At 39.4% G+C, this 27,080-nt stretch overlaps 3 protein-coding genes and 1 pseudogene across 8 annotated transcripts in view; all 4 read right to left on the reverse strand.

Annotated features, from left to right (window-relative positions):
* Nucleotides 1–27,080, reverse strand: part of LOC127641369 (zinc finger protein 850-like) — a 205,898-nt pseudogene that overhangs the window by 122,088 nt on the left and 56,730 nt on the right.
* LOC127641359 (gastrula zinc finger protein XlCGF57.1-like) overlaps nt 1–27,080 on the reverse strand; it is a 68,252-nt gene that overhangs the window by 38,240 nt on the left and 2,932 nt on the right. Inside the window, exon 1 of one of the 2 annotated variants that reach the window (XM_052124327.1) lies at nt 25,695–25,787. The exons of the other annotated variant lie outside the window; for it this stretch is intronic. Within the exon in view, the coding sequence (XP_051980287.1) occupies nt 25,695–25,782 (88 nt within the window). The 5' untranslated portion in view covers nt 25,783–25,787. Of the gene's footprint in view, nt 1–25,694; nt 25,788–27,080 lie in introns of those variants that run through there. 2 annotated transcript variants of the gene reach the window in all.
* LOC127641357 (gastrula zinc finger protein XlCGF57.1-like) overlaps nt 1–27,080 on the reverse strand; it is a 70,940-nt gene that overhangs the window by 9,624 nt on the left and 34,236 nt on the right. Inside the window, exons 1-3 of one of the 5 annotated variants that reach the window (XM_052124325.1) lie at nt 19,927–20,033; nt 14,381–14,487; nt 12,616–14,149 (exon numbers count right to left, since the gene is read on the reverse strand). The exons of 1 other annotated variant lie outside the window; for it this stretch is intronic. In XM_052124325.1, coding sequence (XP_051980285.1) covers nt 12,780–14,149; nt 14,381–14,468 — 1,458 coding nt within the window. In that variant the 5' untranslated portion in view covers nt 14,469–14,487; nt 19,927–20,033 and the 3' untranslated portion in view covers nt 12,616–12,779. Of the gene's footprint in view, nt 1–2,203; nt 2,356–12,615; nt 14,150–14,380; nt 14,488–19,926; nt 20,034–27,080 lie in introns of those variants that run through there. 3 more of the 5 variants (XM_052124324.1, XM_052124323.1, XM_052124321.1) reach the window with 3 other exon arrangements.
* The window catches only part of LOC127641360 (gastrula zinc finger protein XlCGF57.1-like), a 60,522-nt gene continuing 41,240 nt past the window's right edge, over nt 7,799–27,080 (reverse strand). The window contains exons 2-3 of the mRNA XM_052124328.1: nt 9,426–9,641; nt 7,799–9,248 (exon numbers count right to left, since the gene is read on the reverse strand). Of these exons, the coding sequence (XP_051980288.1) occupies nt 8,050–9,248; nt 9,426–9,594 (1,368 nt within the window). The 5' untranslated portion in view covers nt 9,595–9,641 and the 3' untranslated portion in view covers nt 7,799–8,049. The remainder of the gene's footprint in view (nt 9,249–9,425; nt 9,642–27,080) is intronic.

Below are 27,080 nucleotides of genomic sequence, written 5' to 3' on the forward strand. Positions count from 1 at the left end.
CGGTGACGACGGTGACAAGCTCAGACCCGCGGTTGGAGTCACGTGACCGCGGTATTGCGGTAATGCGGTAACCGTCCCAGCCCTAATTCATGCAACAGCAAATCAGGAGTTTAAATGAGTCTATTATCACAACAGTAAAGACAACATAGTCCTTCAATTTCTGACTATAACATTCAAAATTAAGAACACTTTTGTTTTTCATGCAATAAAGTAATTCAGGAGTTGATCTGGATTTGTAGCTCACATATTGAATATGGCAAAAAGATGCCAAACAAAAAATATGTATTTTAATTTAAATGTACAATTATTAACTATTTATAACTGATTCATTTATTAATATTTTTCTAAATTAATAATTGGAATTAGAATAACAAGAGAATTCGACAACAATTATTATTTTTTGTCATAATCGTGCTGTCGTACCTGCTATAGTTTACTGCTGCATTCAAAACCTGAAAATATGATCCATATTCAGTATTAACAGAATGTGACATAATAATGATGAAAGTGCATCTATGACACAACATTCCTACATAAAAAGATCAATATTGAACATGTATTGTGATTGTGATATACAGGTGAAACTCGAAAAATTTGAATATCGTGCAAAAGTTCATTAATTTCAGTAATTCAACTTAAAAGGTGAAACTAATATATTATATAGACTCATCACAAGCAAAGTAAGATATTTCAAGCCTTTATTTGATTTAATTTTGATGATTATGGCTTACAGCTTATGAAAACCCCAAATTCAGAATCTCAGAAAATTAGAATATTGTGAAAAGGTTCAGTATTGTAGGCTCAAAGTGTCACACTCTAATCAGCTAAACACCTGCAAAGGGTTACTGAGCCTTTAAATGGTCTCGCAGTCTGGTTCAGTTGAATTCACAATCATGGGGAAGACTGCTGACCTGACAGTTGTGCAGAAAACCATCACTGACACCCTCCACAAGGAGGGAAAGCCTCAAAAGGTAATTGCAAAAGAAGTTGGATGTTCTCAAAGTGCTGTATCAAAGCACATTAATAGAAAGTTAAGTGGAAGGGAAAAGTGTGGAAGAAAAAGGTGCACAAGCAGCAGGGATGACCGTAGCCTGGAGAGGATTGTCAGGAAAAGGCCATTCAAATGTGTGGGGGAGCTTCACAAGGAGTGGACTGAGGCTGGAGTTACTGCATCAAGAGCCACCACACACAGACGGGTCCTGGACATGGGCTTCAAATGTCAAACGTCTTACCTGGGCTAAAGAAAAAAAGAACTGGTCTGTTGCTCAGTGGTCCAAAGTCCTCTTTTCTGATGAGAGCAAATTTTGCATCTCATTTGGAAACCAAGGTCCCAGAGTCTGGAGGAAGAATGGAGAGGCACACAATCCAAGATGCTTGAAGTCCAGTGTGAAGTTTCCACAGTCTGTGTTGGTTTGGGGAGCCATGTCAACGGCTGGTGTTGGTCCACTGTGCTTTATTAAGTCCAGAGTCAACGCAGCCGTCTACCGGGACATTTTAGAGCACTTCATGCTTCCTTCAGCAGACAAGCTTTATGGAGATGCTGACTTCATTTTCCAGCAGGACTTGGCACCTGCCCACACTGCCAAAAGTACCAAAACCTGGTTCAATGACCATGGTATTACTGTGCTTGATTGGCCAGCAAACTCGCCTGACCTGAACCCCATAGAGAATCTATGGGGCATTGCCAAGAGAAAGATGAGAGACATGAGACCAAACAATGCAGAAGAGCTGAAGGCCACTATTGAAGCATCTTGGTCTTCCATAACACCTCAGCAGTGCCACAGGCTGATAGCATCCATGCCACGCCGCATTGAGGCAGTAATTAATGCAAAAGGGCCCAAACCAAGTACTGAGTACATATGCATGATTATACTTTTCAGAGGGCCGACATTTCTGTATTTAAAATCCTTTTTTTATTGATTTCATGTAATATTCTAATTTTCTGAGATTCTGAATTTGGGGTTTTCATAAGCTGTAAGCCATAATCATCAAAATTATATCAAATAAAGGCTTGAAATATATTACTTTGCTTGTAATGAGTCTATATAATATATTAGTTTCACCTTTTAAGTTGAATTACTGAAATTAATGAACATTTGCACGATATTCTAATTTTTCGAGTTTCACCTGTATTACTCTCATTAGTCTCTTCTTATAACAGCGCGACGAATCCCGATTATATTGAATAAACTAATTTACAAACCTGTTATTAAATTCAGATGATCTACGAAGAACGTCACAGTCCAGGATCCGGTCAAATGTTGAAGATGAAATCCAGATAAATCAGTAATCCATGAAAGAAGAACAGAACCCTGTTGACAAAAGAGAAAACATGATCCACTCTGAGAGATTTGAGGGAAAACTCCTCCTTTATTTTCTTTTTCTTCCCGCCTAATCCGAGAGGAGAGCACGCGCCTCTTAAAGCGACAGTACACTGTGTTGATCAAACATAATAATATGCGGATACAAATAGCTGCTGTGATAAAGTTATTCCCACACTCAAAGCACACATGATCCTTCTCATCAGTGTGTATTTTCTGGTGCACTTTCAAACTGTCCAGCCGAGTAAAACACTTTCCACAGAACACACAAAGGGTTTCTCCTTCCAGATGTTTCCTCAAGTCTCATATCACATTAAAATGTCTCAGTTTTATTGGCTTTTCTCCAGAGTGACAGTGTAGGTGATTTATCAGTCTGTATGGGGTTCCTCTGATTTGATCAAAATCATTGTTTTTACCCTTCGTAAACAATGCTGTTTGGAAGGACACTAAATAACTAATAAATAATATTAAACGTTTAGAAACATATATTTTGTAGTATTTTTGCTAGGGAACAAGAATAGTAAGAATAAAAAAAAAAAGTAAAAAAAAAAAGATGAAGACAAATTAAATGTACAAATAAATAATGTGAGGAGATGAATATCTATGCCATTGTAGCCAGAGTGACTAGTAAAATATAACAGAGTAAAATAAATGAATATGACATGATTGAATACCCTTTTTTGTCTTGAAAAGACAAAAACAAACTGGGTAAAAAAATATAACAATGCCCTCCACCGTACCACCCTGCAAATGTAAAATGTAGTAACTCTTCTTTGGTCAAAACTGAGTTTTAAATTAAAACTGGTGTCATCCGAGTGTGAAAATTTTATAATCTACTTTATATTTGGCTTCACAATTAAATATATATATTTTATCGACATTTTTCTCCTCTTCTGTGCCGGTGTAGATATTTTGTTTTGCCTCTCTTTTGCACATCTACATATTTAAACTTGATGCACATGAAAATGCATCGTGCCAGGTTTAACGTCTATCTATTTTTTTGTAAGGTACCAAATAGAAGAATAAAAAAGTACAGACAAATAAAATACAGTGAGGAGATTTATATCTCCTAGAAATCAACATTGGTGACTTTTACCTCAGTCTATTTGCACAAATGAAATGTGTCTCTGTGGCAATTTACAGGAGATCTCAACACATTACCATGATGAATTAGATGAAAACAGTGAACTATTGACATGAAATAAAGAGTCTTTTCAGCCTGATGGGCCTTTTATTTCTGTTAGTCTTGACAATAATGAAACACGACTTTCAGAACAATTAGAAGAGATCTGACTGTATTCTGTGGAAATTAAAGGAACCTAAATGTTTTATTTTTTATGTAAAATAACCAAATAATTTTCTAAGAAAGAGTTTATGAAACAAGTCATATCAACTCTTTAGAAACAAATAGTCAGTATACAGTCAACAGGACGCTTGTATTCATTCATAGTCGTGAATTATAAATGAAAAAGTACATGAACAGCGACACCTACTGGTGATGAACAGACAGTGACTGAAACATCGTCAATACTTTTATTTAATCCACACGAAATAAATCTAACAGGCTTTATTTATATCAAACGATGTTCCTCATACTGTTAATAACTAAACTACAAAACATTTAAATCAAGAATATTTACCTCTTAAAACAAAGTGGCAGCCATATTTTGTGACGGCAGCGTTTTCTTTACTAACGTTTGTAATTTACTTCTCATTTTTACTTTAACCAAAGTTTTTATCAAGCAAGTAGGTCCACTGTCTTTGTAACACTTTTGGGTGGTTATTTCCGGTCATGACAGTGCAGCTCCAATGTACTTGAATGGAGAAAGACCGAAATCTCCAACGGTTGATCAAGATTACGACCAAAGGAAATATTTCAAATCAGCAGTAATATTTGACAATACTGCTATCATAAATTGTGCTTCTGTACCGCAGATTACGCTAAAACACGCAATAAAGAAACTCTGCTCGTATAGCTAATGCGCATGCACGTTGTTGAGTTGATTGACAGGCGATGTTTGGATATAAAAAGGTGATTGGTTCTTTTACCTGTAAGGCGGGACTTCTGTTCTACATCCATTGACCATTGGGCGTTCCAATTTCTCCCATTCATTTGAACAGAAGTGGCCCATCTCTCCTAAACAATCTCTGCTTTAACCTCACACATGCAAATACAGCATCCAAATCAGAATCAGATTCAGAATCATCTTTATTGCCAAGTGTACTCAGATACACTAGGATCTTTCTTTTTGGGGGGTGATAGGAGAAACAAGTGCACACAGAACATTACAGTGAGACGCAGAATATATAAGAGAATATATAACAAGATAAGAGTATAAATAGACATACAAAAAAAGATAGGACAAATAACACAGAATGGTGCATGTACAGTACATGTGCAAGTGGTAATATATGTGCAAGGCAAGGGGCATGTACAGAAATTGAATGAAATATGTGAATTTTCTTATGTGCACGTGACACACACCTTAATCCATAGCATGCTCTTCTCAATATTTATTTAAAGAAAAAACACTGCATATATCCTCTCTGTCCTCGTGTAACTATTACAAGTGACCCAGCAACAACGTTTTTTTTAATTTTTTGGGATTATTTCGATAAATCCCACTTAAACTTGCTCAAACACACACCACTCTGCAGTAGGCTCTCATTGTAAGAAGATCACAGATGAGACCTAATAACGGTGAAATTAAGATATTATTACAATTTGACAAGGAATCAGTTTTCTTGTCTATAAAAATATACATTCTGCAATGTAGTGTGTTTTATAAAACATGCAGCAGTGTTCGGTTCATTAAATCATTAACAAGATAATCAATCTATTATGAATGGATGAATCAAACTCATTCAAAATGCAGACACAGTTACTGACACGCTTTTCATGCATTATTATTTTATTATATCCATGCATATTGTTACAGACAAGTAAAAATCCCTCACAATGCTGATACTTCTCCGTCTTGCTTGCACTCGTCTCCAGTCTGCCAGGAGGCAGATAATGTGAGCTCCACTGTCTTCACTCTCATTGGTAGTCACTCAAGAATGTCAATTATCATTTGCATAAAGTGAAAAAAAAAAGATCTTGTCTCGTCGCTCTCCATGATGATTTCTGTCGCCAACAGACATGGCAGCTCATGTCGCCAGAAGTCGCTATGCTCTCATGGAAAATGAATGGGATCATGTCACTTTCTCGCACGATGACGCTGGTGGTGTAAAAGGAGCTTAAAGGTGCAGTATGTAACCATTTTAATGAAATGTTCGCCTATTTTTTTTTGCCAATGTGTGAATGGCTTGTAACTTAACTTAATAAATTAGCCCTTCACAGACTTCCTAGGTTGCCTATTAAAGCCTGTTGACTGATTTTCATGTGAAGGGAACAGGTCTGTTTTGCTGGGAAAATCGCTGGGAATGTTCTGTGTTCAGTACAAGTTAAGCTCAATCGACAGCATTTGTGGTATAATGTTGATTGGCACAAAAATGAATTTATCTTCATTCCTACTTTTTTTTTAAAAGAAAGCAAAAATCTGTGTTATAGTGTACTAAAACTACCCCGTAAGGGAGACCCACAGTCCAGGACAATAGTCTTCTAGACAGTTAGGGCTGGGACAGACAGAGAGAAGGAACACAACCGACAGGAACAGACTGGTGAGGTAACAAGATGAACTGGCACAGGACAGAGTGCATGAGGAGACTAAATAGGGAGAGAAATCAAACAGGTTAACAAGGAGGGCAGGTGCAACTAATAACAGGGCAAACAAGGGGGTGGAGTCATCACTCAAGACAGAGGATTGCAAGGCAATAAGAACCCAAAGCAAAGCCACACATTCACACAAACAACAGATGCTGCCAGAATGATATGATAGCTATATGCACTATATGCACAAAAAACAACAAGACAAAAGCCAATAAGGCAAGCCACGTATTCTCACACAAGACACAGACTAGACAAGAGTGCACACTGAAAAGTAAAAACAATGCAATGCATAACCCAGACCAGAAATAACGAGACATGAAACATGAGTGTCAGAGTTCAGCATGCTTAGGACAGGGATGAGGTCAGGCAGGGTAACAGCCCCTGGGGAGAGGTCAAGAACAGCCACAGGGAAGACTTCGGGGTCGGCGGCAGCCAGAGGTGAGAGATTAGTGTCAGCGGCAGCTGCAGGGGAGAGATCAGTCATCGTCAGCTGCAGGGGAGATTTCAGTCACTACCACTGCGCAGACACAGAGGAAGATGATAGAGAGGCGAGAGTTGGCAAGTTGGGCCAGCATACAGACCTCCACAGACGGAAGTGCTGGCAGTGGCTGAGGAACGGTCTCTGTGGTCAGGAGAGCTGGTAACGGCAGGGAAATGGCCTTCATGACCAAGGAAGCTGACAGCGGCAGGGGAACGGCCTCCATGGCCGTGGGAGCTGGCACTGGCAGGGGAACAGCCTCCATGGTCGAGGGAGCTGGCACTGGCAGGGGAACGCCCTCCATGGCCGAGGGAGCTGGCAACGACTGGGGAACTGCCTCTGTGGCTGTGAGCACTGGCGGCGACTGGGGAACAGCCTCTGTGGTCGTGAGCGCTGGTGGCGACTGGGGAGCAGCGGCTCCTCCTCTTCCGGACGGCTGTAAGCACTACTGCGGGAATGGCCACCACCTCCATCCGGTCGGCGGCGGGATCAGCCACCTCCTGGTGGTCAGTGATGGGCTCAGAAAAAGAAAACAGGCCAGATGAGCACTTCCTCTTTCTCCTCCTTTATTTAGGAATCATCAGAGGTCTGGCGCCTGCATCGCTCACTGGAAACATGGTTGGTGTTGTCAATTTCGGGGGGGGTTGTTCGTAGTTGGGGGTAATCCAGTGCCGTAGGACAAGTAGCTCACAAACCCCTCGAACGACAAGGTCACCAGAATTCTCATCTCCCAAGCACCCAGGGGACTCTCAAGGCTGGTGTTATAAAGGCCCTTGAGAGTGGAATCATTGTAATCTAGCCCGTCCGCAACAAGGAGGAATTCGCTGGCGAATACTCACATGACCCTCTCCTCTTCACACAGAATACAGAGCCATTTGTGATGGGTCAGATGGTCCCCAATCAATCACCTGGGTTTAGGAGATAGGAAAAATAGGCTACCCATTTCTGCTGAGTCCTTGAAGGCCAGTTGGAAATGTTAATAAGGTATCTCACACAAGACACAGACTAGACAAGACATGAGTGTACACCGCAAAGTAAAAACAAAGTAATGTACAACCCAGACCACAAATAACAAGACATGAAACAGCAAGTGCTTTACTTTAACCTTGATATCTGTTTCTTTTTTTAAGAAAAGGAGGAACAAGTCAAAATTTATTTTTGTGGTTATCAACATTATGCCACTAATGCTGTTGATTGAGCTTAACTTGTACTGAACCTGGAACATTCCTTTAATGCTCCCTTTTAAAGCAAGAACTAGCACGTCCAAACTTGACAGACAAATCATACAAATACTGGCATGAACAAAAAACAGATTTACATCCACACGTAAAAGTTTCCAACTCCATAAAACTTGTTTCAGTCTCTTAATGGTCTCATGGTCTCAAATAAAATTCAATTGTCTCTACAAAACATGGGCCATTTCACAACAACACAATAGTTTTCTGAAATAACACTGAGCTCTAAATTTGCTTTGATTAACAAGGACAAGCTTGTTAATGTATTACTACAAGTATTCAAAGCTTGAATATGAACTTCGCTCACTTTGACAACTCTGGATGAAGCTTTTTCATATGACTCTTTAGATGACTTGATTGGTTGAAACTCTTCCCACATGGAGGGCAGTGGTACGGTTTCTCTCTAGTGTGGATCTTCTCATGTCTTTTCAGGAGAGACGACAGAGTGAATCTCTTGTCACAGTGTGAACACTTGTAAGGTTTTTCTCCAGTGTGGATTCTCCGGTGATATTTTAAATAACCGGCTGTAGTAAAAGTCTTCCCACACTGAAAGCACACATGATCCTTCACACCGGTGTGTGTTTTCTGGTGCACCTTCAAATTGTTCAGCAATGAAAAACTCTTTCCACAAATAGAACAGACATGATGCTTCTCCTTTGTATGAACATTCGGGTGTTTCTTCAGGGCTGATTCCACAATAGATATTTTACCACACTGATCACTGTAAAATGGTCTTTCTCCAGAGTGAGAGAGCAGATGATCGCGGAGACATTTTGACCATGTGAAACTCTTTCCACACTGGCAAGTGTACGGTTTCTCTCCAGTGTGAATTCTCATGTGATTCCTAAGTATTACTTCACATTTGAATCTCTTTCCACACTGGTAACATGAGTGTGGCTTCTCTTCAGTGTGAACTATCATGTGTCTCGTAAGGGATTGTTTTTGTGCAAAACTCTTTCCACACTGATCACATGTGTGTGGTTTCTCTCCAGTGTGGATTCTCATGTGTCCATCAAGTGCTCCTTTTTGTGCAAAACTCTTTCCACACTGATCACATGTGTACGGCTTCTTTTCAGCGTGAATTATTATGTGTTTCTTAAGGATTGCGTTACATGTGAAACTCTTTCCACACTGATCACAAGTGTGGGGTTTCTCTCCAGTGTGCATTCTTATGTGCATCTTAAAGCTTTCTTTACGAGTGAAACTCTTTCCACACTGATCACACACGTGCAGCTTCTCTCCAGTATGAACTCTCATGTGACGATTAAGGTCTCTTTTGCGTGTGCAACTCTTTCCACACTCATAACATGCAAAAGGTTTTTCTCCATTGTGCATTCTCCTGTGGTCCTTAAGAGCTGCTTTATGTAAGAAACTCTTTCCACACTGACTGCAGTTGAAAGACGTTTTGGCTTCTGCTCTGTCAGTATTTTTCTGTGTGAACTTGTTTTCAGTCTGTGAAAGTATTTCCAGCTCTTGACTTTCCTCCTTCAATTCCATCATGTCTAAAATGAACACATGAAATCATCACAAATTACATTCAAATGGAGACAAATGTTAAAAGTTAATCCTGTTATTTTAATATAAAATCTGGTTATTTGACAGCTTAGATAACAACCACCAAATATGACACCTTAATGTATCTCAGAATCATTAATGAAGAATCAAGAATGAACACCAACCTATTAGTTCCTCAGTATCTTCATGTTTAATTCTGCAGACTTCTGGATCACTCATGATCTCACTCTCCTCTTTCACAAACTCCATTGCTCCATAGCCCCCTGTTTCATCACCACTGCTGCAATGGAGTTTCAAATATAGCTGCTGTGGGAGTGACAGCAAATTTGGCATTGGCGGTGGGAATTTTGACTTATCCCGACGACTTGAGTCTTTTCAATCTGTTCACCAAAAATATAAGTTCGGATTCCTTCACTGATTCATTCGACAACTCCTGCACATTACGCATAGTGCCAGTAGATGGCAACAAAACAGCATTTTTTACGTTTTTAATGAGTAATTGCATTGAACCTAAAGAGGAGTAATCCACAACCGAAACAAGTCTAATAATAATTTATTAAAATGTGCACATCTATAAATCTAGCAGATTAAGCATCATAAGCTATTGCGAGAGAAAATAAAGTCCTGCAAAAGATACAAATGTTTTTAATTGAAAAACAATGGCAGTTGCAAAAGCAAAGAACTGGAGCAAACAGGAACATAACAATTATATTTTCAGATGTTTATCAAATGTTAAATAGATTGTGATGCTTTCCAATTGAATTATACTCAAACATGTACAAGTGCCTTCTGATCACATGGAGGATCTCAAGGTCTTAATCATTGATCAGAAGAATAGATCGATATTAGCCCGTCTGGACTAAATGTCACGTTATCGGACTGATAGTTCAATCTTGTTTTTTACACACAGTGCATGCACATGTTCTTCAAGAGTCAAAAACCTGAATCAACTTTGTATTTCTTTAATAACTGACACTCAATTATTTATTGTTATTATTAATGTTATTGCTCTTTAAAGCATTCCTGTCATTGAAAACCTGAAAAGATCATAGGAATATTAAAATATTACAAATCTATAATGAATATGTACCGTTTTTCTCTAAATATTTAATGAGCTTGAAATTGCTTGTGTACAGTACAACTTGCCAATCCATAATGATGTCTCATTTGTCAGTGAATCGTTCTTTTGAGTCAGTTGTTTTGAATGAGGAAAAGACATGGAAATTCATAGGTCAAAAGAGTGGCCTCCCTGACTTTAGCCAGGTGAAATCAAGTGTGATCAAAAACTAAGGCTTGATAAAAAATAAACTGCAGGGTAACATCAAATCTGTATTAATGGATAAGCCAATTGACTCTTCCACTGGATGTGCGTTTGACACCACTGATGTAAAGTGCAGCTTGAACAGTATATGGGCTTATTTGACAGCTGCTAATGGTTGCAATTTATTTTGCTCTGGAAGTCCAAGCATCAACAATCCCAAAAAAACGCAACCTGCGACCTCCTATATTTATGAGCGACTTCATTAAAAATACAAGCCCAAATCTGCATGTAATAAGCAGACATGGTAACACCGGGTCTAACCCTGATTACGTTAAATAAATGTTTGGGAGTACCTAAGCAGGTTTGAATGAACTAACCTGTTATGAAAGTCCCTGAGATGATCCACGAAGAACGTCACAGTCCAGAATTGGGTCAAATGTTCAATGAGGAAATTCAGATAAATCAGTAATCCATGTATGAAGAACGGAGCCCTGTTGACAAAAGGGAAAACATGATCCACTCTGAGAGTTTTGAGACAACCCCTCCTCTTTTAGTTTGGATCACTACTTTATTTGAAGAATGTGAAATGTCAGAATAATAGTAGAGAAAATGATTTATTTCAGCTTTTATTTCTTTCATCACATTCCCAGTGTGTGAGACGTTTACATACACGTTGTCAGTATTTGGCAGCATTGCCTTTTAATTGTTTAACTTGGGTCAAATGTTTTGGGTTTCCTTCCACAAGCTTCTCACAAGAAGTTGCTCAAATTTTGTCCCATTCCTCCAGACAGAACTGGTGTAACTGAGTCAGGTTTGTCGGCCTCCTTACTCGAACACAGTGTTTCAGTTCTGCCCACAAATTTTCTATCAGATTGAGGTCAGGACTTTGTGATGCCACTCCAATACCTTGACTTTGTTGTCCTTAAGCCATTTTACCACAACTGTGGAGGTATGCTTGGGGTCATTGTCCATTTGGAAGACCCATTTGCAACCAAACTTTAATTTCCTGGCTGATATCTTGAGATGTTGCTTCTATACATCCACAACATTTTCCTTCCTCATGATAATATCTATTTTGTGAAGTGCACCAGTCCCTCCTGCAGCAAAGCACCCCCACAACATGATGCTGCCACCTCCATACTTCATGGTTGGGATGCTGTTCTTCAGCTTGCAATCCTCACCCTTTTTCTCCAAACATAGCGATGGTCATTATGGCCAAAAAGTTCCATTTTTGTTTCATCAGACCAGAGCACATTTCTCCAAAAAGTAAGAACTTGCACACTGTAGTCTGGCTTTTTTATTGCAGTTTTGGAGCAGTGGCTTCTTCCTTGCTGAGCAACTTTCAGGTTATGTCGATATAGGACTCGTTTTACTGTGGATCTAGATACTCGTCTACCTGTTTCCTCCAGCATCTTCACAAGGTCCTTTACTGGTGCTCTGGGATTGATTAGCATTTTTCACACCAAACTACGTTCATCTCTAGGAGACAGAAATTGTCTCCTTCCTGTGCAGTATGATGACTGTGTGGTCCCATGGTGTTTAAACTTGCTTGCTATTGTTTTTACAGATGAATGTTGTACCTTCAGGCATTTGCAAATTGCTCCCTAGGATGAACCAGATTTGTGGAGGTGCACAATTGTTTTCTGAGGTCTTGACTGATTTGTTTTGATTTTCCCATGATGTCAAGCAAAGAGGCACTGAGTTTGAAGGTAGGCCTTAAAATACATCCACAGGTACACCTCTAATTCAGTACACCTCCTATCAGAAGCTAATTGGTAGTTTGATGGTAGTCTTAAAAACAATATTTTATTATTTTATTTCTTAATTCAATGTTTTTTATTTTATGCAAAATGGCCAAATTATTTTCTAAGAATGACTTCATGAAACAAGTCATATCAACTATTTAGAAACAAATAGGTGGTATAAAGTCAGCAGGACACTTTTAATTTGGATCATTTTAATTAGTGTACCTTTGAATCTACACATTATAGACATAGTACAAACAATATCCAACATTTCACAAATTAACTGCATTGAAAAACATCTTAAGAAGTTAAAACTAGATTTTTCAGAATATTTTATGTCTCATAATTTCCTGTAGAATCAGCAGCACACTCTATTCAACACATTAAAGGAATAAATGAAACAACACATTAAATTACACATCTCAGCTTGATCGATTTGTTGTGAACAATTCATACAGTACAAATACTGGCAAGAACAAAAACCTGATTAAATCCACACGATGAACAAGTGTTCACCCTGAGAACTGTGGATGAAGCTTCTTCATATGATTCTTTAGATGACTTGATTGGATGAAACTCTTCCCACATGGAGGGCACTGGTACGGTTTCTCTCCAGTGTGGATCTTTTCATGTCTTTTCAGGTGAGATGACAGAGTGAATCTCTTGTCACAGTGTGAACACTTGTAAGGTTTTTCTCCAGTGTGGATTCTCATGTGCTCTTTCAAACTACCAGCTGTGGTAAAAGTCTTTTCACACTGAAAGCACACATGATCTTTTACACCGGTGTGTGTTTTCTGGTGCTGTTTCAAACCGTCCCGCATTGCAAAATTCTTTCCACAATCAGAACACACATATGGCTTCTCATTTGTATGAACTTTCAGGTGTTTCTTCAGGGCTGATTCAAGAATAAAATTTTTACCACACTGATCACAGTTATATGGTCTTTCTCCAGTGTGAGAGAGCAGATGATCACGGAGATATTTTGACAGAACAAAACTCTTTCCACACTGAACACATATGTGCGGCTTCTCTCCGGTGTGGATTCTCATGTGGTTTTTAAGACTTTTTCGACATCTGAATCTTTTTCCACACAGATCACAGGTGTATGGATTCTCTCCAGTGTGAACTCTCATGTGTCCATCGAGTGCTCCTTTTTGTGCAAAACTCTTTCCACACTGATTGCAAGTGTACGGTTTCTCTCCAGTGTGCATTCTCATGTGAATCGTAAGGGATTGTTTTTGTGTGAAACTCTTTCCACACTGATGGCAAGTGTGCGGCTTCTCTCCAGAGTGCATTCTCATGTGAATCGTAAGGGAATGTTTTTGAGCAAAACTATTTCCACACAGATCACATGTGTGCGGCTTCTTTTCAGCGTGAATTATTTTGTGTTTCTTAAGGATTGCTTTACATGTGAAACTCTTTCCACACTGATCACACGTGTATGGCTTTACTCCATTATGAATAATTATGTGTGTCTTAAAGTTGTTTTTATCAGCAAAACATTTTCCACACTTATCACATATGTAAGGCTTTACTCCAGTATGAATTCTTTTGTGCGTCTTAAAGTTGTTTTTATGTGCAAAACTCTTTCCGCAGTGATCACATGTGTACGGTTTCTCTCCAGTGTGGATTCTCATGTGTTCCTTAAGGTGTCTTTTACATCTGAAACTCTTTCCACACTGATCACATTTGTATGGTTTCTCTCCAGTATGAACTCTCATGTGTTCTTTAAGGTGTCCTGTACGTATGAAACTCTTTCCACACTGACTGCAGGTTAAATAGTTTTTGGCTTCTGCTCTGTCAGTATTTTTCTGTGTGAACTTGTTTTCAGTCTGTGAAAGTATTTCCAGCTCTTGACTTTCCTCCTTCAATTCCATCAGGTCTACAATGAAATCATCAAACATTTTATTTGAATGGATACAAATGAAAAAAACACAAAAGTGAAGCAACACATTCATGTAATCTACTTTCATACTACTGTTGATGTGCTAATCCTCTTATTTTAATATAAAATCTGGATATTTGTTATTTGACAGTTCAGATAACAACCACCAAATATGAGACCTTAATGTATCTCAGAATCATTAATGAAGAATCAAGAATGAACACCAACCTATTAGTTCCTCAGTATCTTCATGTTTAATTCTGCAGACTTCTGGATCACTCATGATCTCACTCTCCTCTTTCACAAACTCCATCATTCAGATCTTTTCTTGTAGACTGATGGGAATATTTACAGCATTTATCAGTGTATTATTCTATTATTGTTTTAGCGCATACTTAACCCTTGTGCGACCTTCTGGACATTTTTGTCTTTTCATTTTAGTTTTTTCTATAATTTTTGCTTTGTTGAAGTCAACCGGATAATTTTTGCCAAAGAGGTGTATTTTTGGGGGAATTATGATATTTCATCCTCAGTTCCTATAATACATCTATAATATACTGTGTGGAGCCATGGCCAAAAGTACTGACACTGACATAAATTGTGTTTTTTAAAGTTTGCTGCTTCAGTATTTGTAGATAATTTAACATGTATCTATGGTATACTGGAAAACAATGATAAGTGTTTCATAAGTTTTAAAGGCTTTTATTGGCAAAAACAATATTTACAGTGTTGTCCCTTGTTCTTCATAACCTCTGCAATTCACTCTGGCATGCTGGATATCAGCTACTGGGTCAAATCCTGACTGATGGCGATCCATTCTTGACTTATTAGTGCTCAGAGTTGATCACAGTTTGTGGGCTTCGGTTTGTCCACTCGCCTTTTGAGGATTGACCACAGGTTCTCTTTGGGATTAAGATCCAGGGATTTGCCTGGCCACGGATCCAAAATTTCAATGTAATGATCTCCGAGCCACTTCATTATCACTCTTGCCTTGTGACATGGTGCTCCATCATGCTGGAAAATGCACGGATCATCACCAAATTGCTCCTGGATCATTGGGAGAAGTTGCTCTTGCAGGACATTTTGACACCATTCTTTATTCATGGCAGTGTTTTTGTGCAGAATTGTTAGAAAGCCCACTCCCTGTGATGAAGAGCAACCCCACACATGGATGGTCTCGGGATGCATTGTTGGCACGACACAGGACTCATGGTAGTGTTCATCTTTTCTTCTCCGGACTATCGATTTTCCAGATGTCCCAAACAGTCGGAAGGGGACTTCATTAGAGAAAATAACTTTGCACCAGTCTTCTGCTGTCCAATCCTTGTACTTCCTGCAGAATTTCAGTCTGTCCTTGATGTTTTTCTTGGAGAGAAGTGGCGTCTTTGCTGCCCTTCTTGACACCAGGCCATTGCCCAAAAGTCTTCGCCTCACTGTGCGAGCAGATGCACTCACACCACCCTGCTACCAAAATTGGAGCTCTGCACTGGTGCTGACACTATTCCATAGCCAACTCCTCAGGAGGATACGGTCCTGGCGTTTGCTGGACACACTGGGACATCCTGAAGCCTTCTTCATGGCAGTTGATCATCTCTCCTTGAAGTTCTTGATGATCCGGTAAATGGTTCTTTCAGGTGCAATATTCTTTGCAGCAATTTTTCCTTGCATGTGAGGCCATTTTGATGCAAAGTGATGATGGCTGCACGTCTATTTAGAGGTAACCATTGATAACAAGAACAAAATGATTGGAAGCATTTCTTTCCTCCTTTTCTAGCAATCAGTCTGCTCTTATAATCTGATCAGAATGATATACAATATTTCACAAAAGTGAGTACACCCCTCACATATTTGTAAATATCTTTTCATGCGACAACACTGAAGAAATGACACTTTTCTACAATGTGAAGTAGCGAGTGTACAGCTTGTATAACAGTGTACATTTGCTGTCCCCTAAAAATAACTCAACACACAGCCATTAACGTCTAAACCGCTGGCAACAAAAGTGTGTACACCCCTAAGTGAAAATGTCCAAATTGGGCCCAATTATCCATTTTCCCTCCCCGGTGTCATCGCTCTCACACTCCCTCATACTGGTCACTGGAAGTTCAACATGGCACCTCATGGCAAAGAACTCTCTGAGGATCTGAAAAAAAGAATTGCTGCTCTACATAAATATGGCCTAGGCTATAAGAAGATTGCCAAGACCCTGACACTGAGCTGCAGCATGATGGATCATACAGCGGTTTAACCGGACAGGTTCCACTCAGAACAGGCCTCGCCATGGTCGACCAAAGAAGTTGAGTGCACGTGCAACCTCCCAGAGGATGTCTTTGGGAAATAGATGTATGAGTGCTGCAAGCATTGCTGCAGAGGTTGAAGGGTCAGCCTGTCAGTGCTCAGACCATACGCCGCACACTGCATCAAATTGGTCTGCATGGCAGTCGTCCCAGAAGGAAGCTTCTTCTAAAGATGATGCACAAGAAAGCCTGCTAACCGTTTGCCGAAGACAAGCAGACTAAGGACATGGATTACTGGAATCATGTCCTGTGGTCTGATGAGACCAAGATAAACTTATATGTTCAGATGGTGTCAAGCGGTGAGGAGTACAAAGACAAGTGTGTCTTGCCTACAGTCAAACATGGTAGTGGGAGTGTCATGGTCTGGGGCTGCATGAGTGCTGCTGGCACTGGGGAGCTACAGTTCATTGAGGGAACCATGAATGCCAACATGTACTGTGACATACTGAAGCAGAGCATGAACCCCTCCCTTCGGAGACTGGGCCGCAGGGCAGTATTCCAGCATGATAATGACCCCAAACACACCTCCAAGATGACCACTGCCTTGCTAAAGAAGCTGAGGGTGAATGTGATGGACTGGCCAAGCATGTCTCCAGACCTAACACTACTGAGCATCTGTGGGGCATCCTCAAACGGAATGTGGAGGAGCACAAGGTCTCTAACATCCACCAGCTCCGTGATGTCGTCATGGAGGAGTGGAAGAGGACTCCAGTGGCAACCTGTGAAGCTCTGGTGAACTCCATGCCCAAGAGGGTTAAAGCAGTGCTGGAAAATAATGGTGGCCACACAAAATATTGACAATTTGGGCCCAATTTGGACATTTTCATTTAGGGGTGTACTCAATTTTGTGAGATACTGATATATATATATATATATATATATATATATATATATATATATATATATATATATATATATATATACATATATACACACACACACACACACACACACACACACACACACACACACACACACTCACCTAAAGGATTATTAGGAACACCTGTTTAATTTCTCATTAATGCAATTATCTAATCAACCAATCACATGGCAGTTGCTTCAATGCATTTAGGGGTGTGGTCCTGGTCAAGACAATCTCCTGAACTCCAAACTGAATGTCAGAATGGGAAAGAAAGGTGATTTAAGCAATTTTGAGCGTGGCATGGTTGTTGGTGCCAGACGGGCCGGTCTGAGTATTTCACAATCTGCTCAGTTACTGGGATTTCCACGCACAACCATTTCTAGGGTTTACAAAGAATGGTGTGAAAAGGGAAAAACATCCAGTATGTGGCAGTCCTGTGGGCGAAAATGCCTTGTTGATGCTAGAGGTCAGAGGAGAATGGGCCGACTGATTCAAGCTGATAGAAGAGCAACTTTGCCTGAAATAACCACTCGTTACAACCGAGGTATGCAGCAAAGCATTTATGAAGCCACAACACGCACAACCTTGAGGCGGATGGGCTACAACAGCAGAAGACCCCACCAGGTACCACTCATCTCCACTACAAATAGGAAAAAGAGGCTACAATTTGCAAGAGCTCACCAAAATTGGACAGTTGAAGACTGGAAAAATGTTGCCTGGTCTGATGAGTCTCGATTTCTGTTGAGACATTCAGATGGTAGAGTCAGAATTTTGCGTAAACAGAATGAGAACATGGATCCATCATGCCTTGTTACCACTGTGCAGGCTGGTGGTGGTGGTGTAATGGTGTGGGGGATGTTTTCTTGGCACACTTTAGGCCCCTTAGTGCCAATTGGGCATCGTTTAAATGCCACGGCCTACCTGAGCATTGTTTCTGACCATGTCCATCCCTTTATGGCCACCATGTACCCATCCTCTGATGGCTACTTCCAGCAGGATAATGCACCATGTCACAAAGCTCGAATCATTTCAAATTGGTTTCTTGAACATGACAATGACTTCACTGTACTAAAATGGCCCCCACAGTCACCAGATCTCAACCCAATAGAGCATCTTTGGGATGTGTTGGAACGGGAGCTTTGTGCCCTGGATGTGCATCCCACAAATCTCCATCAACTGCAAGATGCTATCCTATCAATATGGGCCAACATTTCTAAAGAATGCTTTCAGCACCTTGTTGAATCAATGCCACGTAGAATTAAGGCAGTTCTGAAGGCGAAAGGGGGTCAAAGACAGTATTAGTATGGTGTTCCTAATAATCCTTTAGGTGAGTGTATATACACATAGTGCAAATACAAATCTGTTATACAGTGCAAGGAAATGTATAAAAAATAAAAATATATTTTTATTTTATAAAATGAATGATTGAGTGATTTCACCTGACTAGTACTCGTTCACACTTTCGTAAAAACGTTAGCTGGTGATTTTGTGCCAGGGCCAAGAAACTTGGGATTTTGTGATAAAGTAATTTTTTTTGGCCAATGAAGCTTTTTGCAATTATTTAAAATGCATCTGATCACTCTGCACAATAATCTAGAAACAATGTGAATCAACACCATAACAACTGAAGCAGAAATCTTTGCGAAACAAAACATTTGTCACTGCCAATACTTTTGGCCATGGCTGTACACAAAATAGTTACACTTCAGGACAAAAGTTTTCCCCACTGAAACTGCAAACTTAAAATTGCAATATTTGACATTAAATCCTAAAAGCATGAATTCTATGATATTCTGCTTTCATTCCGGAGTCCTGAGTTCAAAATGTACATATTCAATATTTTCCACAAGATGGCGCCATTTTCCTCTGTTTACTGTATTATAGAGACCTGCAGGCCAAATGAATAAATAATGCAGCTAAACTTGTGTGGGTGTGTTGGGATGGATGTCAGAGTGTGTTTTGTATGTGAGTATTGAGAAATTTGTGTGTGTGTGAGAGAGAGAGAAAGACAACAGTGGCATTATGTAAACACACTGGCATTTAAAAGGTTAAAATCCAGAGAATTAATTAATATTTGGTAGTTTTGATCAAGACTGATGTTGGTTATAAAAAATGAACTCATTGAAAGTGGAAAATAATATTAATATATTATTATGGCAGTTTTTGACGCTGATATTTTTGTCCTCCAAATCCTCCAACTATTTTTGATGCACAAGGGTTAATATAATACAAATATACTGTATAAAATGCTCTTTAAAACCAATCAGAAAAATCATCCATGCAGTTGCAGCAGAGCTTCCCGTTTAATGGCTGATACATTTAGTTTGTGATCGTGTGTATCAGTATATCTAGGTTGTTTGCGAACACGTTCTTAATCAAATGAGCGACTGACTGCTTCAGTGAACGACGTATTCGTTCAGTGGGTCAAACTAGGATTGCAAATAATTAAAAAAAAAGCATAATTAATTGACAACTGTTAACACCAATGAATAACAATTGATTAATCATTAACAATACAAATTATAAATGGTTAGTGGAGTACAGCTTGAAACTCAAAAAATACAATATGCATATTTTACTTCAATCAAGGCTTATTTAAATAAAGTTTGCAGTACCTATGTGGTGCGGGTCATAGAGAACTTTACTTTTCTGTCTCCATGATGAGACGAGTTCATCCATTAGGTCTTGTTTTTCAAAATGTGAGGTAAGGTGTAGTTCTCACCACCAGTCCGTCACATGATTGGTGCTATCTACTGAGATGCGAGTGTTAAGATTAGAAGTGTAAGTGTTATAGATAAGAAGGGGTCACACCATTTAAAGCTTGAAAAACAAATAATCTTATCCAACAGACAATCTGCAAAACTAGGTAACGTTATCTTAGAGATGAATCCAGCACAACACCAACTCCTACACAAACTCAGAATCCCGTCTGGCCAAGCGGGACCGTGATCGTGGCCGAGCGAAACCTAGAGTGAACATCGGCAGGGCATTTGATTCCTGGAGGGACCTTCGTTCAGTTTTGGGGATCAAAACTGACCCTGAATTGCGTTCTTCTTATTGGACAGGTAAACTTACAGAACTGCAAAGCTTGTGATATATATAGTGCTGTAAGGACTGATCTGTGTCATTTTAGCTAACTTGATCTTGCCTGCTAACACTGACGCAATGCAAGATACCTTGTTTCATAACTTTCAAATAATTTCAACGATCTTCTCTTTATACTAAAAGTCAGGTTGATGTCAATGTTAATCTGTAATTATTCAGCAAGGTAAACTACAATAACACATGAAATGAATGCTAGACTATAATGCAAAAAGCTTCATTTATTAGTGTAACGTAACTTGGTTATACAGAAAATATATTCAATCAATATAAAACAACAGCACATCGATATATATAAATAAATCACATCAATACTGAATTATGTCAACATATTTATAAATGTACAGTTTATTCTATAAACAGCTACTGTCAAAATCCACTAAATTTAGCTAACAGCTATTGATAGCTAGCTAGCCAGCTTTAACGCCGACATATGCTATCGTATAAATGCTATCGTATAAATGCAGTCAATGTATCATGCAAAGAAAAGTGATTACTCCGAACTACAGTCTCATACATCCACACTTTGTTTTAGTCCTGTTCCAGCACTGGAGAGTCAAATATGTTATACTTTCTCAAAGTTTGTAGTAAAACAATAATTACTGTGTCATTTTAATTATGCTACCTCATCTGTCAGCATGATGTTGGTGAATCACGTTCAGTCTCTATGGAGTGTGTGCACGCGATCACGAGCAACAGGCAGCTGCTGCAGTTCACTTAACGGCCACAGGTCACATTAATAACAAGGGTTTCTGAATCTTACATACTGCACCTTTAAAGGGGACCCATTATGCAAAATTGACTTTAACATGGTGTATGTACATAAATGTGAGTCGGCAGTGAGCGTACAAAACCATGCTACAATGTTAAAAGTGCAGCCACTCCTCTCTTATATTTCTATTAATCGAAAACAATGTTTCAAAATTAACGGTTTTCATTTCTGCTCTAAAGTGATGTGACGTTAGAGCAGGCCACGCCCACTCCTTTAACTGTAGCAGCAACGGGATCTAAGAAGTATATTTGCATTGGCCTCCCAATCACCGCTATAGACATTTATTCTGCTATTAGGGCTGCACAAATAATAATAAAATAATAGAGTTTCAATTTCAGCTGCTGCCATTCAGTAATCATGAAAAGTGTCAAATTACAGCACTCCATTTAGATCTGCTCCATTGCATCAAAATATTCTATTTACAACATATTTCCTGTTCATTGTGTGTATTCATGCAACAGCAAATCAGGAGTTTAGATGAGTCTATTATCATAACAGTAAAGACAACATAGTCCTTCAATTTCTGACTATAACATTCAAAATTATTAACACTTTTGTTTTTCATGCAATAAAGTAATTCAGGAGTTGTAGCTCACATATTAAATATGGCAAAAAGATGCCAAACAAAAAATATGTAGTTAAAATAATGTACCATTATTAACTATTTATAACTGATTCATTTCTTATAATTTTTTCTAAATTAATAATCGCCATTAGAATAACAAGAGAATTCGTCGATTAATTTATGTTACCTGCTATAGTTTACTGCTGCATTCAAACCCTGAAAATATGATCCATATTCAGTATTAACAGAATGTGACATAATAATGATGAAAGTGCATCTATGACACAACATTCCTACATAAAAATATCAATATTGAACATGTATTGTGATCTGTGATATATTACTCTCATTAGTCTATCTTCTTATAAAAGTACGACGAATCCCGATTATATTGAATAAACTAATTTACAAACCTGTTATTAAATTCAGATGATCTACGAAGAATGTCACAGTCCAGGATCGGGTCAAATGTTGAAGATGAAATCCAGATAAATCAGTAATCCATGAAAGAAGAGCAGAACCCTGTTGACAAAAGAGAAAACATGATCCACTCTGAGAGATTTGAGGGAAAACTCCTCCTTTATTTTCTTTTTCTTCCCGCCTAATCCGAGAGGAGAGAACGCGCCTCTTAAAGCGACAGTACACTGTGTTGCTCAAACATCTTAATATGCGGATACAAATAGCTGCTGTGATAAAGTTATTCCCACACTCAAAGCACACATGATCCTTCTCATCAGTGTGTATTTTCTGGTGCACTTTCAAACTGTCCAGTCGTGTAAAACACTTTCCACAAAACACACAAAGGGTTTCTCCTTTCAGATGTTTCCTCAAGTCTCATATCACATTAAAATGTCTCAGTTTTATTGGCTTTTCTCCAGAGTGACAGTGTAGGTGATTTATCAGTCTGTATGGGGTTCCTCTGATTTTATTGTAAACGATTATGTTTGGAAAAACACTATTTTATTTACTTCATTATTTTTTTATTTTTTTTTTTAACTTTTAGGTTTGATCGAACCAGTATAACTATATTTTCTGTAGTTTTTTTTTTTTTTTTTTGTAAGGGAAAAAAATAGAAAAAAAAAAATACAGATGAGTTAAATGTACAAATAAAAATTGTGATGAGATTTATACCTCCTAGAAAGCAAAATTTGTGAAGCTGTATTTTATCTCAGTCTATTTGCACAAATGAAATGTGTTTCTGTGACAATTTACAGGAGATCTCAACACATTACCATGATGAATTAGATGAAAACAGTGAACTATTGACATGAAATTAAGAGTCTTTTCAGCCTGATGGGCCTTTTATTTCTGTTAGTCTTGACAATAATGAAACACGACTTTCAAAATAATTAGAAGAGACCTGACTGTATTCTGTGGAAATTAAATAAATGTAAAAAAAAATATATATATATATATATATATATATATTTCAAAAATGGCCAAATTATAACAAATAATAATAAAAAAAAAGATTATGAAACAAGTCATATCAACTCTTTAGAAGCAAATAGTCAGTATACAGTCAACAGGACGCTTGTATTCATTCATAGTCGTGAATTATAAATGAAAAAGTACATGAACAGCGACACCTACTGGTGATGAACAGACAGTGACTGAAACATCATCAATACATTTATTTAATCCACACGAAATAAATCTAACAGGCTTTATATCAAACTATGTTCCCCATAAATATTAACCTCTTAGCATAATGTGACAGCCATTAGTCCTGTGAACTATTTTGTAATAGCAGTGTCATCTTTACTGACATTTTTTATTTTATTTCTCCTCATATTGCATCCAAAAGTACTAAAACAGTTTAATGTGGAACATTTTAATTAGTCTACCTTTGAGTCTAAAGACATAATACAAACATTATACAATGTTTTAAAAATTAACTGCATTGAAAAAGATCTGAAGAACTTTACCACACTGATCACAGTTAAAATGGTCTTCTCCGGTGTGAGAGAGCAGATGATCAGAGATATTTTAAATCTCTTTCCACACCGATTACAGGTGAACAGGGCTGAACTGGTAATCTGGCATACCAGGCATTTTTCTGGTGGGCCAACACACTTTGGGGCTGATCAGGGGTGGACTGGCCATCAGAAGAACCGAGCGGGCCGGTGGGTCGGCCATGAAATGAACAGAATGGGCCGCGATAAGCTAAAATTAGCCGCTGCGTTATGCAGAACGGACCACAAATTGGCAAATTAAATAATTGGTAATTAGAATACAGATACATTCAAAAAGTATTTTGATTACTGAAGAGATTACTTTGCATTTTATTGTAATTTGCTTAATTTAATATTTAGCTCTTTCAGATGAAATACGTGTATACACATGTTGGGATGTTCAAGGGAAGGAGGGCACAGGACAAAGGTTCTCTCCTTCAAGGTCAGACCTTTATTCTCTCACAAACACAGGCTCCACGTCCACACAGTAAATTAGTTTCACAATTAAGCATCACAACACCACAGTAAATATGTTTTAGAAAGTCTGTACAACAGTCGGCTAAGTTCTGGCTTGCTCTCTCTCTCCCATCTGGCGGTGGTGTGGCCATTTATATGACGCTCTCCCAATGCACACTGGAATTAGAGACAGGTGTTCGACATAATTTAGCTCAGGTGCAAGTGCGCTAACCACCTATTCTCTCTCTGGACGGGTGCTTGACCACGACCCCGCTGCCACATATCCCCACCACCAAAGACTTTTTGGCTTCTGCTCTGTCAGTATTTTTCTGTGTGAAATTGTTTTCAGTCTGTGAAAGTATTTCCAGCTCTTGACTTTCCTCCTGGTCTACAATGAACATATGAAATCATACAAAATTAAATAAGACAAATGTGCTGTAACGAGTCAAGGATAGGCAAGGAGGCGGCTGAAACAGACAAACTTTTAATGCATAAATTAACTTAAAACAAATACACAGCATTGTCGCATGCATTTCTCTCCCTCTCAAACTGGCGTCTCCGGCTCCCCTTTCTTTCTCTCTCTCTCTCTCTCTCTGAAGTTACCTGGAGTTAAGTGTCTTGCTCAAGGGCACAATGGTGGTGGCCGTGGGGCTCGAACCTGCGACCTTCTGATTAACAGCCCTGTGCTTTAGCCACTACGCCACCACCACTCAGCTGACCCAGTGCCGGACATGCAACCTCAAGGCCCGGCTACGCCCTCGTCACATTCATCCCCCACCCGATTCAGGCTGGGGTGACATCCAAACTGACCTACTCCGTCCCCCCCCATTTCTGGAGGGGAGACGCTGCCCTTCTGGCCATTCCGCCAGCCGATAGTCCACCCCGTCTCCTGGGAACCTGGAGAGAGATGAGGGGAGGGAGAGGGCGAGCAGGAGACACAGAGAAAATCTTGCTCGTCGGTCCCCGGACATGCTGTCGCCTGATCTGCCACCACTCCTTCGCCCTCTGGCAGATGATAGCCACTTCTCCCCGGGCAGACGGCAGCGAGTCCTCCAAGCCCTGGCAAATGGAATGGCTCCTCCACTGGTGGACGGCAGTGGTGAGGACTCCATGACAGCACATCTGGGGTTCGGCACCAATATAACAAGTAAAGGATGGGTAAAGTGGTGGCGAGAACCGGCTGAACAAACACACACTTTTAATTAATAAATTAACGTAAACACAGAGAGACACACACAGCCCTGCTTTCTCAAACTAGTGCCTCCGGCTCCCCTTTATCTCACTCTCCCGCTGATCAGCTGACTTAGCATCCTCACGGCCCAGCCACGCCATCCTCATCACATGTGCAGATAAAGAAATTAAAGCAACTCAAGACTCAAGTATCTATTTTCATGTGATTGTTGATGTGCTCAATTTTAATCCAGTTATTTTAATATCAAATCTGGTTATTTGACAGCACAGATAACAACCACCAAATATGAGACCTTAATGCATCTCAGAATCATTAAAGAAGAATCAAGAATGAACACCAACCTATTAGTTCCTCAGTATCTTCATGTTTAATTCTGCAGACTTCTGGATCACTCATGATCTCACTCTCCTCTTTCACAAACTCCATCATTACTGATTTTAGTTGTTCTGTTTGTTTGGATGCAGATCTATTCTTGTAGACTGATGGGAGAATTCACAGCATGTATCAGTGGATTTTTTTATTGGAAAGTTAATAAATATAATATTAACTAGCTATCAAATGCTCATTATAACTAATCAGAAAAATCATCCAGGCGGTTGCAGCTTTTCCATCACCACTGCTGCAATCGAGTTTCAAATATAGCTGCTGTGGGAGTGACAGCAAATTTGGCATTGGTGACTTAGTCTTTTCAATCTGTTCACCAAAAATCTAGGTTTGCATTCCTTCACTGATTCATGCCAACTTCTGCACATATGCAAACAGGAGCATAAAAATAATAATTTTCAGTGGCCTCCCATACACAGCTATAGAAGTTTACTCTGCTATTAGGACGGCACAATTAATAAAAAAAAAATAAACGAGTTGTCAAATTTTAGCTGCTGCAATTTAGTAATCATGAAAGCTGTTGTGGCAGGGTGAGCAAGAGACAGACACAGTGGGTGTGGTGTCACGCCTCGGAGAAGCATTTATTGGAAATAATAAAAATAACAAGCCCATAAAGGGGAATAATAAAAAAAAAAAGTGTCATCCTCGTGGTGAGGCTGGGCCCTGTGAAGGGTGGGTAGCGTCTTTGGAATGGCCCAGGCATAAGCTGGGTCCGTCGGCCATACATGCGTGTCATACATCCAGTGTCCAGGGCATGAGGGCTGACGGTGTCCTTGGCGGCCTGACTTCCTAGGCCCGTGGCAGGTGAGAGGTAAAGGCGGCCTGCCCTCTAGCCGTCGGCCGCGATGTGTGCAGTTCTCCCACGGCGACTCATCCTGGCTGTGCGAGGATGCCAGTGTGCACACCTGGAGATTTGAAGCTGGCTACCCGAGAAGCGGAGCGCTTCGCATTTTAAAGACAGTGGCAATTAAGCATTATTCACATTAGGTGTGCTTCATTTACCGCTGTCAGAACGAGGCATATTATTTATGCACCTCTTCTCGCTCTCTTGCCCAACTCCAGTCGAGAGTCTGGCTGAAGGGCGGCCCTAAGAGGTGAGGCGACAATGACGACCTGGAGGGGTAGATCTTTCCGCCACACTGTCAAGTTACAGCACTCCATTTAGATTTCAGTACTCTGCTGATGACAAGATTTGCGTCATGCGTCCTGTGAGTGTCCGCATCTGACCAAAGTATAAGTTGGGCTTAAAGGAATAGTTTACCCAAAAATTAAAATTGACTCACCTTTAAAAGTTAAAAACCATTTCAATCATCGATTTTTTTTTTAACAAAAACCTATCAATT

The sequence above is a fragment of the Xyrauchen texanus genome, chromosome 50, assembly GCF_025860055.1.
Source record: "Xyrauchen texanus isolate HMW12.3.18 chromosome 50, RBS_HiC_50CHRs, whole genome shotgun sequence".
Classification (NCBI taxonomy): Eukaryota; Metazoa; Chordata; class Actinopteri; order Cypriniformes; family Catostomidae; genus Xyrauchen; species Xyrauchen texanus.